At 42.9% G+C, this 15,325-nt stretch overlaps 1 protein-coding gene across 1 annotated transcript in view; it reads right to left on the bottom strand.

Moving 5' to 3' along the window:
• LOC126236192 (dynein axonemal assembly factor 5) overlaps positions 1–15,325 on the bottom strand; it is a 96,133-nt gene that overhangs the window by 37,330 nt on the left and 43,478 nt on the right. The window contains exon 8 of the mRNA XM_049945295.1: positions 5,681–5,863. Within this exon, the coding sequence (XP_049801252.1) occupies positions 5,681–5,863 (183 nt within the window). The remainder of the gene's footprint in view (positions 1–5,680; positions 5,864–15,325) is intronic.

Here is a 15,325-nt window from a genome sequence, read left to right as displayed (position 1 = left end):
CCACACCCTGGAATCCATTGGTTCGCGTGTGCAGATCAAATGACTGATCAGGACTATTTGCTCACACACCAGCGTCATCAGCAGGAGCTCATGCAACAGGTTGGCATTCCTGCACTGGTAGTTCTCCCAGCCTCTGGCAGGGAAGGCCATGCTTCGCTTCTCAGACTGCTGCACCACCTGGCACACAACGCATGCACTCTCCACCCACCGAACCACTGCATATCGCACCTGCTCCATATGCCCTGGTGTATGAACCCGAACACATTGAGGATGATCGGCTGCTTCCTCACCCAACATACCCTCACTGTTGGTATCACAACGTATACGGTGACGATGCAAAAAAGTGCCACCCTCTGTGCAAGCATGTGAAACACCAATCATCTGATAAGCACCAACCACACTAAATTCCATACATGCCACTGCCCCGTCAAATGGCTGCCTTTACGTCAAAGACTATTCTTTGAGTCACAACTTCCTTGTGGATGCCAGTGCTGACATCTAATCATACCTGAGAGCTCCACGCAAGCCAGCAATGCCACCATTGCCGAGCGCACCTCTCTCACACACTACATACAACAGACATTCTCTATGCACACCGCTCACGGTGCCCACCACATGCTCCGCACTCTCAAATTGCCATCTGCGCTGGCATAAACATGACAAACATGTGACTTTCTCACTGCCATTCCCCCTCTCGAGCAGACAACTATGCTGCTTCCAAGCCATGTGTCCCTAAAAATTCAACCAACACCTTGGCCCGCCTGCACGCAGTCATTGAATATTTAGTTTCCACCGTCATGAATGGAACTGTTCACTACATCGTCACATCCGAGAGCCCACCTATTCACCTCAAGGCTCACCGCCTCAACCCACTCAAGTAGCGCTCGGCTCTTGAGCAAATTCAGGAACTTCTTGAGGCGGGAATTTTACAGCCCTCCAATAGTAACAGGTCACTGCCCATATACCTCAACCCTAAACAGGACAGCTCCTTTCATATGTGTGGTGACTACAGATGCTTGAACGCTAGAACTGTGATGGACAATTATCCTGTACGAACATTTCCGACTTCACTCACCTTCTCGCAGCTGCTACAATTTTCAGTGTACGTGATTGCAAATGCGCTTACCACCAAATCCCAGTCACACCCAAGGACATTCCGAAATTATCATCCCCATCGAGTTGTACGAGTACCATTTCATGACAATCGTGTTAAAGTAATGCCTCACAGATATGGCAACACTTTATTGACTCTCTCTTGCTCCAGTTCGACTTCTGTTTCGTATATCTCGATGATATCCTGAGCTTCAGCAAATCCACACAAGATCACGAACACCACGTCGTAGTAGTAAAGGACACTCTTTCATCTAACAGAGTCTAGATTAACACTGACAACTGCAAATATGTCAACAATCTGTCCAATCCTTGGGGTAAACAGTCTCGGCTGACGGTATACACCCTCCTGAATTGAAGGTGCAATCAATCTCATCCATGCCACTCTCTACCACACAGTTCTTGGGAACAATAAACTACTACCGTCGTCATTTGCCTGCAGCAGCTGACACCCAGGCTGACCCCTCTGGTAAGCAAACTTCAGGGACACGCCACATTCTGTGGAGCGAACCACTGCATGCAGCCTTCCAGACCCTGAAAGACTCTCTCACATGAGCTGGCAGCCTCGCTCATCCAATCTCGGATGCTGAACTCTTCATCACCATGGATACCAGTGACTCCGCAGTAGGTGCGGTCCTACAACAATGCCACAACAACGTGGTCATGCCACTTCGGTTCTTTTCGAAGACGCTTTTACGTGCCTAGCAAAAATACTCAGCCTTCGACTGTGAACTTTTAGCAGTTAATGAGGCGGTGAAACACTTCCACCCCAACATCAAGGGCTGACCTTTCCACTTCCTGTCCAACCATAAACCAGTAGCAGACGTCATACGTAACCTCTCCCCCCCCCCCCCCCCCTCGTCACTATTGGCATTTCGATTTCATTTCTCAGTTCTCTATTGACGTCTACCATATAAAAGCCGCCTTCAACATCATTGCAGTTTTCCTTTCCCGCATTAACCCCATCCCAACAGTCATTGACCTTTCCGACATTTTGTCCCTACAGAACCAGAAAAGGATAGACAGCAACTCCGCTTCGCTGTTTTTCACCAAAGCAAAATTTGCCAATGTCTGAGAGGAGGTCTGATGCGACTCCTCCACCCGCACCCTCCGCCCCCTCGTCCCCACCTCCCTCTGCCATTCAATGTTTGACACGCTACATTCTCTGGCACATTCGGGAATTAAGTCATCGTTATGTCTTGTGTACAAACGATTCATGTGACGAGACATGAAGCATGAGTGTCAGACCTGTGCCCAGAATTGAATCACCTGGCAGCGCAACAAAGTCACCAGGCACACTGTTCAACCTCTCCGCAAATTTGACATTCCATCTGGCCACTTTCAGTACGTATCTGGACCTCATCGGCCCCTTTCCCCCCTCAGAGGGCTTCTGTTATGTTCTTTCTTGCATCATGATTTATCTCTGTGGGTAGAGGCTGTACCTCTCACCAACATAACCGCCAAAACTTTGACTAAGGCTTTTGCTTCCCCCTACATTTCCTGCTTTGGCTGCCCCGGTACCATCACCACTGACCAGGGCCGCAGTTTGAATCAGCACTCTTCGCCCAAGTCTGCCAGCTGTGTGGCATAAGCAAAAGTCACAACACTGCCTACCACCCCCAAGGAAACAGACTGGTAGAATGTTGGCATCACACTTTCAAGACAGCACTGCAGTGTCAAGACAATCTTTGGACCGAGGGCTTCCCATGGGTACTCCTTGGCCAACAGTCATCGTACAAACCAGATATCGAGGGCACCACAAGTGAGTTTGTTTATGGTGAAAACCCTGTCCTCCCTGGGGAGCTGTTACAATCCACCCTCCCTGCCGCTCCCACCCCCATTCCTGACTTCGTAAGCCGGGTCAGAATGCATTTTGCAAATATTTCCCTGACCACCCCCCCTTGAGCCATACTCCCCCCCCCCCACTCCTATGTGCCATCCAATCTCCTTTCATGCAAGTTCATTTTCCTCCATGACGATACTGTCCCGGCTCCGCTCTCCCCACCATATTTAGGCCCATATGAGGTCATAAACTGCACTGCTAACACGATGGACATCCGAGTTAAAGGTTTGCACTCACTGTTTCTCTCCCTCGCATGAAACTGGCACACCTTGACTCAGCATCTTTCACGCCCAAAGACATTATGCAGTCTCCCACTCCTGAGGACTCGCACTGAAGCTATGACCTCTCAAAACTGCCGCCGCAGTCATCACCCAAAAGCACCTGCCGTTCCTCGAGTTCTTGCCCCCCCCCCCCCCCCCCCCCTCTCTCTCTCTCTCTCTCTCTCTCTCTCTCTCTCTCTACCTCCTCCCTGCTAAACCCTCTAGTGGTTCTGCAAATTGACATCCCGCTTGAACCTGTGGAGGACATCACTGTCCTCATCAACGACAACCACATCTTCATCCTGCTGCAAGACAACTCGCCCCACCAGACCGGGGACCTGGTTCAGCAGTCGATTGCCAGCTCCCACCCTCTCTCACAAGGGGTCGACTACATGCTCATTCGAGCTACGGTGACTCCCCTAGGGAGGGTTACAGTTCGGATGCTGCCAGCTGATCATGCAGGGGACACAGTCCCTCCCCACACCGCTCCATCCTCACGTGTGGGCCGACGCCTCGTCTGCCCACACCACCTATAGGAGTTCCACGTCAACCTCCCAGTGTGGCCACTGCCACAACAACCTCCCGAGATGGACAGCCCCATCACATCACTACCGTTGCCCTCACTACCTTCATTGCCGGACACTGCATTCAAACCGGGGGCTCCACACTGAATAAAACCAGTTCAGTGCAACTTGTATCCTGACATGTATTTCTGGTTTCTTGGTGAAGATATACTTGCTTATTATATATGTGTAAAAATCAAGTATGATGTCAGGGGAAAAGAGGATGACTGATGACTTCGTTAGTGTTGGACACGTTCCCTCTCTGCAATACACTGGATTTTCAAATTAATTTTAGGTGTAAGTTACTCATTTTAAAATAGAACTGTACATATAACTGTCTTTTAGTGTAATGAACACTGCTTTATATTTCTGAATAATATTTGAGGTTTTGCATGGTTGCATTATCCAGTCATTTTCATCTACATCATGAGATGCCATTTTTGCTGGCCATGATGAATTCCTAAATTGCATCTATCTTAAGTGATACAGACCAAATATTCCTTATCTAATCTATTTTGTTGTTATGTGTAGGCAGTAGAGATACATATGCTTTCTTTATAGGGAGTTCCAAAGATTGTACAGCTTTCTCAGCCTAAAAGTGTCCATAGTCAAGCCAGCAGTATTCAAGCTGTGTGTAACACTATGCGGATTCTGATTTTCAGCTGGAAAGGTCATCTAATGGTATACTGAAATAGTGAGAATTCTTTTCAGGTGTCTGGGAATTGATTTACCATACGAATCATCGTTCAGGCAGGTTCTTTAATAGAATGTAGGCCACCAGGAATTGTAGTCAATCAAAGAATCCACCTTCACGTGAACAACGGAAAACTTTTTGTTGTTTTCTGAGGAATTCTTTATAGGTTCAACATCATCCACTGTGTAGTATCATTCCTCTGTCCACCAACATGTCCCGCACTAGTTACTATCTGCAGTAAATGGAAAACTGACAGTGTTTCCAGATCAACATTTATCATGTAAACAGGTTTCTTTTTTGCAGTGTACAATGCATGGATCCACATGGAACCATAATCATCAAAAAATAGAAATGTTTAAATTTAGACTAGTTGCCTTTCTGCAGTAAGTGGTTCACATGCGATCTTTCTCTAACGAATGAATGAAATATTAAATCCTAAACTCCTTCTGTAAATGTATATGCTATTTGTTGAGTGACTGTCTTTACCATATCACTGCTGTTTTCCATCCATGATTCCACTGTAATAAATGATATTAATCATGCACTATATAGTATATAGGAAAACCGAAAGTACATAAGAGGATAATGTGTGCACCAGAAATTCTCCTTTGCCCCAATTTCTTGTCAGGCAACTCTGACTTAGTACCTGCTGAGGCACTGAACTGTAGTAGTAGTAGTAGTAGTAGTAGTAGTAGTAGCAGCAGTAGCAGCAGCAGCAGCATAGCACTGACCTATTCTTTATCCCATGTACTATAAACACAGGACTCTACTTCTAATTACACTGATATACATATTATGAGGCACAAATATCACATTGTTTACATGCTAATAGTTTTGTTTACCACAGAAAACTATGAATGTACTAAATAAATTAGCTTTACCACAAAAAAGAAATGCCAATTACATTTTCTACACACATCAGCTATGATCCTCGTTGTCATCAATCCCTTTGACAATATATCCTCCTAACAATGAAGAAATGTAAGAGCATGTAGTAGAAAAAAGGCCAGATATCTTGGGAATAAAAAAAAAAAAAATAGGGCATCACAGTGGATGACCCTGTGAGGAAATTATCCTAAAATGTTTCACAAATGCACAAAGAAAAACTTTCTTCATCAGTTCCACTAGTTTCATTATACATACAGTTGTCAACTAACTCAATATTAATATTTTTGTAATATTGTAATATACCTAAGACTCTCAAAATTACCTTGAAGAAAGGATATTAGAAATAAACCAGCATCCTGGGCTCGTTCCAAGTTCTTCTCTTTCTCCTTGAGGATGTCCGACAAAATGGTGAAGCTCTTCAATCTCATTTCAGCATCATTGTCTGGTTTCATTGTTGCTTTTAATATGGAGAGGATGGTATCTGCATGAAGACCAAACACAGTCCCTGCAATTGAAAAGGAAGTCATGTGATTTAATAAAATACCAATTTTATAAAATTACAAAGAGACAGAATTGTTGACCAACAACGACTATCACGGGGCAAAATTCCAGTACACATTTAAGAGTGAAAATACTACTCCTAAATTTCAGTGCTGCTATTTTCTTCCTCACAGAACAAAGAGGGAAAGGTTTGGGAAGGAGATGTAGGTCACTCAGACCCCAGGTTGTCGAGGACTCACCAGTGATGAAGCAAGGGGGGAGGGGGGGGGGATAAATATTTTGTAGATCCCTCTCAATCTGGAGGCTGAGCAATATACCCCCCATCTCAACCTTTCCAAACATCTTTGATTCTGAGGAAAGAGTTAACTGTCCCAAAAACTACCAGTAGTATTTTTACATTTAAATGTGTCTATCAGCATTACTGGAATTTCACCTCCTGAAGATGAGTGCTAATTCAGTACGCCTCACTGCAATTTTACAGTTTTATCAAATGCATTCTCCCTTTGACAAAATACAAGTTTTGGTTAACATTGTTCTTTCATTCAGAAATCTTACAACTTTGGGATTTTTCTTTTTATCAGTATACTACACAAGTAAGTTTGTTTCTTGCATTAAAATTCTTGTGTTATTTAAAAATTCAATGCAAAAACATCTGTGTTACATTTTTAACTTTGAGATCCTTTTCATAAATTATCACAGTGTTTAATCTCTTATTATGTGAATTTGTTTTTGTGTGTCATGTTAACTATTTTTGATCCTCCAATTTACTGAACATGAAAATAATACATATTTAATACTAACTATACTAATACTAACTATAATACTAACATTAAAATTAGTGAGAAAAGCTAGAGATTATTAAGTGTACCTCAAGGAAAGAGACAACACTGGCAAGTTTCATTATGTGAGTAATACATGAATGTAAGATGAAGACCAACTTTAGTAACCCATTTTGGGAGAAAATAATGATACTATTCAATTGCCATGGCAACATTTTGGATCAAATATATTTCATATTTCCTACTTTCAGCAGATTATTTACCTTTGTTCTTCTATATCCCACAGCATTTTCAGGATGGCAGTTTGAGTTCCATCAAACAACTTTCCTGAAATTTCCAGGCTGAATACCAAATTTTCCTGAAGAAATTTTTGTCATATGCAAGAGCAAGATTAACTTTACTAGTTTCCGTGGCCACAAATAAAATTTTTAGAGTTGCCCTGTACTTAATAGTGATTATCTCAAATTCAGCTACAGTTGAAAACAACATGTATACTAAACTGATGATTTTATTGATTTTACTATTCAAGAAATAGTGTTCAGTTACAACACCTTGTAACACAGTTGCTGCAAGCAAATTTACAAAGGAAATGGCACGGCTAGCCGGGCGGGCAGATAGGGGTAGTTAGAATAAGTTGTGCCACATACAGCCTAGAAAGGGGCCAGCAAAGCCCAGATGAATGTGGACCCAGGTGTGATGGAGGGTGGGCCAGGGGCTGAAAGGGTGGGACAGAGGAGCCTGGTGGCAGGCACAAGTAGAAAAGCTGCGCACTATGGCCTCCAAGTCTTTGGTCATGCATGTCGCTTTGCAAGGGCTTTCACCTGTAATATACCCAAATGTCCATGATGTAGGAGTTGCAAATTTTGAGGTCATAGGATAGACAGGATGAGAACATGGTGAGTATCTGCCTCCATGTCAAGCAGGTGAACATTGGAGGTGACTGACAAATGATGGGAGACACAAGTCCAGGTCTGGAGCTCTGGATCAGCAGACTTCAAAAAATAAGTGGGACCCCATGGAGCACATAGTACATGATATGCTTTAAGACAGGGTCACTGTGTGCGTCTACACTGATATAAGGAACTGTAATGGGAAACCCGTCCAAGGTGGGCTGTAATTCCATGTCAATGTGGAAACAGATTATCTGTTGGTCAAGTCCCAAGATTACACAAGAGAGGACAGCTGCATCTGTGTGCTGTGTCATGGGCTTGCATTTAGTAACATAACTGTAGGAACTGAGGAAAAGTGCATGAGACTGAAGTGATTTTGCCGTCAACTTGGGAAGCTGGAAATTTGACCCAAAGAGAGCTACCAGTGTTTTCTGGGTCCATAATGAGGTAAATTTGGCCCTGTAAAGAGGTAAATATGAACTTCTTGATGGGAAAGACAATCACCACAGCTTCTTTTTCAATCTGCGAGTATTCATTTTGAATGGGTGTCAGTGTCTTTGACGCAAAGACAATCAACTGCTCAGTACCACCATTGTTCTTATGAACCAGCATTGCACCAATAACACAGTGAGAAACATCAGTGGCCAAATCGAGAGGATGTGATGAGAAAATGGGTTTAAGGATGGGTGCTGAGTGCAGCAAATGCTTCAGCTCTGTGAAAGCATGCTCACAGGCAGCCGTCCACTTGTACTGAATGCCCTTCTTCCATGATTGGTTGAGTGGGTGCATGATGTGGGCTGCTTGTGGGAAAACTTCAAATAATAATTCACCTTTCCCAAAAAGATTTGGCAGTTCCTGTAAGTCTTGAGAATGGGGAAAAGAATCAATAGCACATATGTTGTGGTCAGTGAGCTGGACTCCTTCTTTGTTGAACAAATGTCTGAGGTATTCTACTTGCTCCTGAAAAAACTGTCATTTTTGAAATTGGTTACTTGAGCCGCACATCACGCAATGTAGCAGAGGATACAAAGGTGAAACAGGTGTTCCTGCTGTGTAGCGTATGTGGCAATTAAGTCATTGAGATTGTGAGTACAAGAAATGATGGATATAGTTAACTGTTCCAGTTACATCTGGAAGACTGATGGAGGTGAAGAGATCACAAAGGGCATGTACTTGTATTTGTATAAGTCAAAAGGCATGGTGATCTCTATATGTTGCAATTGCTCATCAGCGGAATCAGCAAATATACATCGACAACGTTTTTCTTACAAAAATATTCACTTCCAACAAGTTTTGCGAGGAGATCCTCTGGACACGGAATGAGCTAGGCATCCATTTGTGCCTGGACATTGATTGTCATTTTAAAGTCTCCTCATACCCGGAAGGAGCCACCGAGTTTCTTGACCACTACCAGGAGTGTGGTTCAAACACTGGTTTTAACAAGTTAAATCACCCAGAGTTCATGGAACTGACTGAGTTTTTGATTAATGGCTATCTGTAAGGAGACGGAACAGAAAGTGCCAGGCAGAAAAGGGGCACTGTAGATGTACATAAGGATATATGAGCCAGAAAATCCATTGCACACACAAGGCCAGGTTCAAATAGAGGTGCGAAGGCGGTGCTTAGGTCATTGAGTTCTTGGAAGGTAATTGTGCATGAGACAATGTGAACATTGTTAGTGATGGAGACTCCAAACAGTGAGAAGGCATCTGGGCTGAAAATGTTGCTGGCCAAGTGACTGTCGACAACAAACAGTATTATCCACCATGTGACCTTTTCGTAGGAGGCACTGATTGTAAACTGATCCCACAGAGGAATCTGTCACTGTATGTGTCCATTGTATGGCAGGGTGGGGCCAAGACGGGGGAACCCAAATGAGCATACATGTGGAGGTTTACCAAGGAGACTGAAGCTCTTGTGTCCACCTAGAAACGGACATTGACAACTTAGTACTGTAAGTTTGGGAAATGCCCCTTAACACATGTGATGAGAGGGATCCCATTGTCCCAACAGTTTTTGATAGTTTGGAGATGCCCATCTTTCCAAAACAGGTGCAGCAAACCAAGTGATCTGGACAGCTACAAAACAGTCACAATGTGACACGTGATACGCTGCTGACAATGACAGTGTGTGACTGGATGTACAGAGGTCATGGACACATCTGAAATTGATGAATCATGATGACACCATCAGTAAAATGACTTATGAGAATTCCATCCCCTAGGTGGTGGCTGGACAATTGTTATTTGGAGCTAGCCATGAGGTGTCTATTTCCTGCTTGCAGGATCTCAAAAGAGCATATGATGTTCAAAACATCATGCAATGCACGGTTGCCCAGTTTAAGGGCTGCAGTATGTACATCCAGAATGGAAGCCAATTGGACCATTATCTCTCAAATCAAAGAAACCACCTGTGAAGTTTCGCATGCCCAGTTCAAACAAGTGAAATCACAACGCCGGCTCAATCCATGCAAGTCCATCATCCATGATCAGTATGACAGTTTGGATCATTTTTGGTATCAGTGGAACTCAAGACATGAAGCAAACACATGGAACCATTGCGAATAATAATTCGAAAGCAAGGAACACATCTCCTCAAATATGAGTGTGACAGGATTTGAGAATGGACCCAACTTCTTTAGTAAGAGAAATGTCTACAGGAAAGCCCAAGAGAAGAAACGCAACCCCTGGAGAGAGCGATCTCTGGAAAGAGGGAGAGTCGAAATATGGCAAGTCATCAGAAACCAGAAATGTGGCAATGGGCTGTTTCCACCATTGCAAATATGTTTCCCAATCCTCTTTGGCATTGTTAAGTGGTGGAAACATGGGTGGGCACCACTCTGCTTGAGGAGTTAACATTGCCTGTACACATTGGATACCCCGAACCTTCAAAAGCTGAATTTCCTGATGTAGCTATTCAGTTTGCTGCTGCTGCTGTCATTGGTGTTGAAACTCAAACTTTCAGGGACTGGCCGACCAGTTGATGGCATGGACAGTGAGTCACCAAAAGTAAGTGGAAGAATGAGTCCAACAAATAAACTGAGATCAGAAATCTAAGGCGTAGAGAACCTAGAACCAAATAATTATGTGTAGAGAGAGCACTACTACAGTGCAGTGAAATCATGACTGACGGACAGAGTGGCTGCGCTGCTGGCTTTAAATGGCTGCCATGAGTACTGGTAGGCAGACACATTGGGTGTCTCTGTTGATAAGTGCTGCAGCAGTGACAGCAGGACCTGCAGATTATAGCAGGGCCATCTAACTGTCATCGAGGTCCATGCCATCCACCAGGCTTTCAAGCTCACAGGGCTAGAATACCAGAAATTCCTGGGATTTTCGGAATTTCCTGACTTTTCTGGTAAATTAAGTTTCCCTGAGAGGTCCTGATTTTCCAGAGAAGCTACCACCATTATATTAGAGTGTTGTAGAAAAAAATTTCTCTCCATTACAGTTATATATGTTGTTTTGGTATGTGCCTCATTGACTCGTGGAGATAATATCTTGGACCTACTGATAACAAACAGACCCGAACTTTTAGACTCTGCATGTGCAGAACAGGAAATCAGTGATCATAAGGCCGTTGCAGCATCCCTGAATATGGAAGTTAATAGGAATACAAAAAAAGGGAGGAAGGTTTATCTGTTTAGCAAGAGTAATAGAAGACAGATTTCAGACTACCTAAAACATCAAAACGAAAATTTCTGTTCTGACACTGACAATGTTGAGTGTTTATGGAAAAAGTTCAAGGCAATCGTAAAATGCGTTTTAGACAGGTACGTGCCGAGTAAAACTGTGAGGGAAGGGAAAAACCCACCGTGGTACAACAACAAAGTTAGGAAACTACTGCGAAAGCAAAGAGAGCTTCACTCCAAGTTTAAACGCAGCCAAAACCTCTCAGACAAACAGAAGCTAAACGATGTCAAAGTTAGCGTAAGGAGGGCTATGCGTGAAGCGTTCAGTGAATTCGAAAGTAAAATTCTATGTACCGACTTGACAGAAAATCCTAGGAAGTTCTGGTCTTACGTTAAATCAGCAAGTGGCTCGAAACAGCATATCCAGACACTTCGGGATGATGATGGCATTGAAACAGAGGATGACACGCATAAAGCTGAAATACTAAACACCTTTTTCCAAAGCTGTTTCACAGAGGAAGACCGCACTGCAGTTCCTTCTCTAAATCCTCGCACAAACGAAAAAATGGCTGACATCGAAATAAGTGTCCAAGGAATAGAAAAGCAACTGGAATCACTCAACAGAGGAAAGTACACTGGACCTGACGGGATACCAATTCGATTCTACACAGAGTACGCGAAAGAACTTGCCCCCCTTCTAACAGCTGTGTACCGCAAGTCTCTAGAGGAACGGAGGGTTCCAAATTACTGGAAAAGAGCACAGGTAGTCCCAGTCTTCAAGAAGGGTCGTCGAGCAGATGCGCAAAACTATAGACCTATATCTCTGACGTCGATCTGTTGAAGAATTTTAGAACAATGTTTTTTGCTCGAGTATCATGTCGTTTTTGGAAACCCAGAATCTACTATGTAGGAATCAACATGGATTCCGGAAACAGCGATCGTGTGAGACCCAACTCGCTTTATTTGTTCATGAGACCCAGAAAATATTAGATACAGGCTCCCAGGTAGATGCCATTTTTCTTGACTTCCGGAAGGCGTTTGATACAGTTCCGCACTGTCGCCTGATAAACAAAATAAGAGCCTACGGAATATCAGACCAGCTGTGTGGCTGGATTGAAGAGTTTTTAGCAAACAGAACACAGCATGTTGTTATCAATGGAGAGACGTCTACAGACGTTAAAGTAACTTCTGGCGTGCCACAGGGGAGTGTTATGGGACCATTGCTTTTCACAATATATATAAATGACCTAGTAGATAGTGTCGGAAGTTCCATGCGGCTTTTCACGGATGATGCTGTAGTATACAGAGAAGTTGCAGCATTAGAAAATTGTAGCGAAATGCAGGAAGATCTGCAGCGGATAGGCACTTGGTGCAGGGAGTGGCAACTGTCCCTTAACATAGACAAATGTAATGTACTGCGAATACATAGAAAGAAGGATCCTTTATTGTATGATTATATGATAGCGAACAAACACTGGTAGCAGTTACTTCTGTAAAATATCTGGGAGTATGCGTGCGGAACTATTTGAAGTGGAATGATCATATAAAATTAACTGTTGGTAAGGTGGGTACCAGGTTGAGATTCATTGGGAGAGTGCTTAGAAAATGTAGTCCATCAACAAAGGAGGTGGCTTACAAAACACTCGTTCGACCTATACTTGAGTATTGCTCATCAGTGTGGGATCTGTACCACATCGGGTTGACGGAGGAGATAGAGAAGATCCAAAGAAGAGCGGCGCGTTTCGTCACAGGGTTATTTGGTAACCGTGATAGCGTTACGGAGATGGTTAGCAAACTCAAGTGGCAGACTCTGCAAGAGAGGCGCTCTGCATCGCGGTGTAGCTTGCTCGCCAGGTTTCGAGAGGGTGCGTTTCTGGATGAGGTATCGAATATATTGCTTCCCCCTACTTATACCTCCTGAGGAGATCACGAATGTAAAATTAGAGAGATTAGAGCGTGCACGGAGGCTTTCAGACAGTCGTTCTTCCCGCGAACCATACGCGACTGGAACAGGAAAGGGAGGTAATGACAGTGGCACGTAAAGTGCCCTCCGCCACACACCGTTGGGTGGCTTGAGGAGTATAAATGTAGATAAAGATGTAGACTTATAGATGGAGAAAGTTGACAGTCACAAGCATATTCTCCTCTAATGGTTATGGCTGTACCCTTATTAAAGCCTGGAATGCACTTTTTAAGATTCAAAAAGCCTCAGATCAGTTTCAGTCCTCTGCCATCATTACAAAACCTTGTAAAATATGATACTTTATCTCTGAACATGTTGATTATATTCTTACATAGAAGTTAGGTGGTTCCCAACCAAGGAGGTCATGTCTTGAGCAGGTCCTTAATCTGACTAGGCATATCAATCTGAACAAACTCACACTGAAGGCAAGCCTTGCATTAGTCTAACAGCAAAAAATAATCATTTCCACCAAAAGGAGGTGGTTAGGAAGTTACCACTGAGTTACTACTTAACACTGGTAAAACAGTGTTTGCTGCAAAATAAATGGCCTTTAGTGACAATGAGAAAAAAATGAGGTTGGAGAAACATTGTCTTCCCATGGCTGTGCACTGGCACCACTGATTACTACTACTACATAAGTTATCCACCATTTAGGCACAGCAAAAGTTTTCTGCAAAAAGGGCATCATATTCCTGTTCAGAGTCAGGATTGGAACAAAGCAGAAAATGCACACTATAAGCAATGTTACTGATCATGTAACATAGTGCTAGGGTGGTAAGTTCGATTTTCATTTTTGCCATGTTTGGTCACAGCCACTTGTATTATAGGTTTGCAGTGTTTGGCAGGGTGGGAAAGTGTGTCGAGTCACTGCCTTAATGATAATCATGATCTGAAGATAGTGACTCTAGTAGTAACCTTCCTTCTGCTCACTGCATTATTACAACAGCTTTAATTCAATTTCACAGTCATTTAAAAACATAAACAATGCTTTTGAAGATGGCTGTTTCTATAATAGGCTTTCAGTAATCATTGTTACTTCTGCGTGACATACTATTAGGTGCACAGTCTTAGGTTCGTATGACCTGATGTCAGACGTAAAAAATTCCTCCTCAAGATGCTCCATAACATGATAATTTCTGCTCTCTTTCTCACCCAAGACTTCCCTGAACTGAGTGAACTCCCTGTTAGCAACAAGCTTTAGATTTTGTGCCTACTGTGCTCTGTTTATGAACACCACCGACTTTAGTGTTTTAACCAATATTTTGTTACAAGGGTTATTTACCATAATTTTATAATGATTATCAATAGTACTGTTCCAAATGTTTGGTAGTAAGAATGTGTCTTCGATCACTCAAAACATTTTTATAAGCAGAAAAGAACCATTCTACATCAACTAAGGTAACTGGGCAGTATTTGAATTTGGGTGCTATGTTGGCACTTATTGTTTCTGGTTAAAGTTCACCCATCCCCTTAATAAAACTATCAATTTGGCACAAGGGTTCAAAGCCTGGGCTATTGTTTAAAATGTTTTCAAAGTTTCTTTAAGTTTTCTTGGGAATTCCTCCAGCAATGAAGAGTTCACTAGAATAATTTTATTCATTAACTGAATAGATTCATTCAACACCAAACCTTGAGTTTCAAGCTTTTTAGTACTTGCAGATATATGGGAAAAATAAGTGTTAATCACAGCAATGTCTTTTGTAATACCGGAATCATTAAAAGCTTCCTTGCACTGGAAAACTGCCAAAGCCTCTGTACTATTGAAGTCATTTACTACCCCTATAATGGTCTCGAAATGTTCATTGTAAAACAACACAGCTTCGATCCACATACCCCAATGAGTTACCTCTGGTTCGGGAGGTAAAGGCAATTTGGTAGTTTTTCTTTGTAGGGCTTGATGTGAACAGGAGCCTTTAGAAACAGTTTTTTTTGGGTAAAATCAGTTTATTTACATTCACAAATGTGGAACGTACTTCTTCAGCAAGGTGATGTACTCCATGAGCAAAGCGTGTCACATGAATCAAATTGGGATAAAATACTTGGAGGGCTTTTCCTGCTGCTGCTGTTGTTGTTGTTGTTGTTGTTGTTGTTGTTGTCTTCAGTCCTGAGACTGGTTTGATACAGCTTTCCGCGCTACTCTATCCTGTGCAAGCTTCTTCATCTCCCAGTACTTACTGCAACCTACATCCTACTGAATCTGCTT

The sequence above is a fragment of the Schistocerca nitens genome, chromosome 2 (genome assembly GCF_023898315.1).
Source record: "Schistocerca nitens isolate TAMUIC-IGC-003100 chromosome 2, iqSchNite1.1, whole genome shotgun sequence".
NCBI classification, from domain to species: domain Eukaryota; kingdom Metazoa; phylum Arthropoda; class Insecta; order Orthoptera; family Acrididae; genus Schistocerca; species Schistocerca nitens.
The sequence above is the reverse complement of the archived record's forward strand: the minus strand, read 5'-3'. Positions and strand labels throughout refer to the sequence as shown.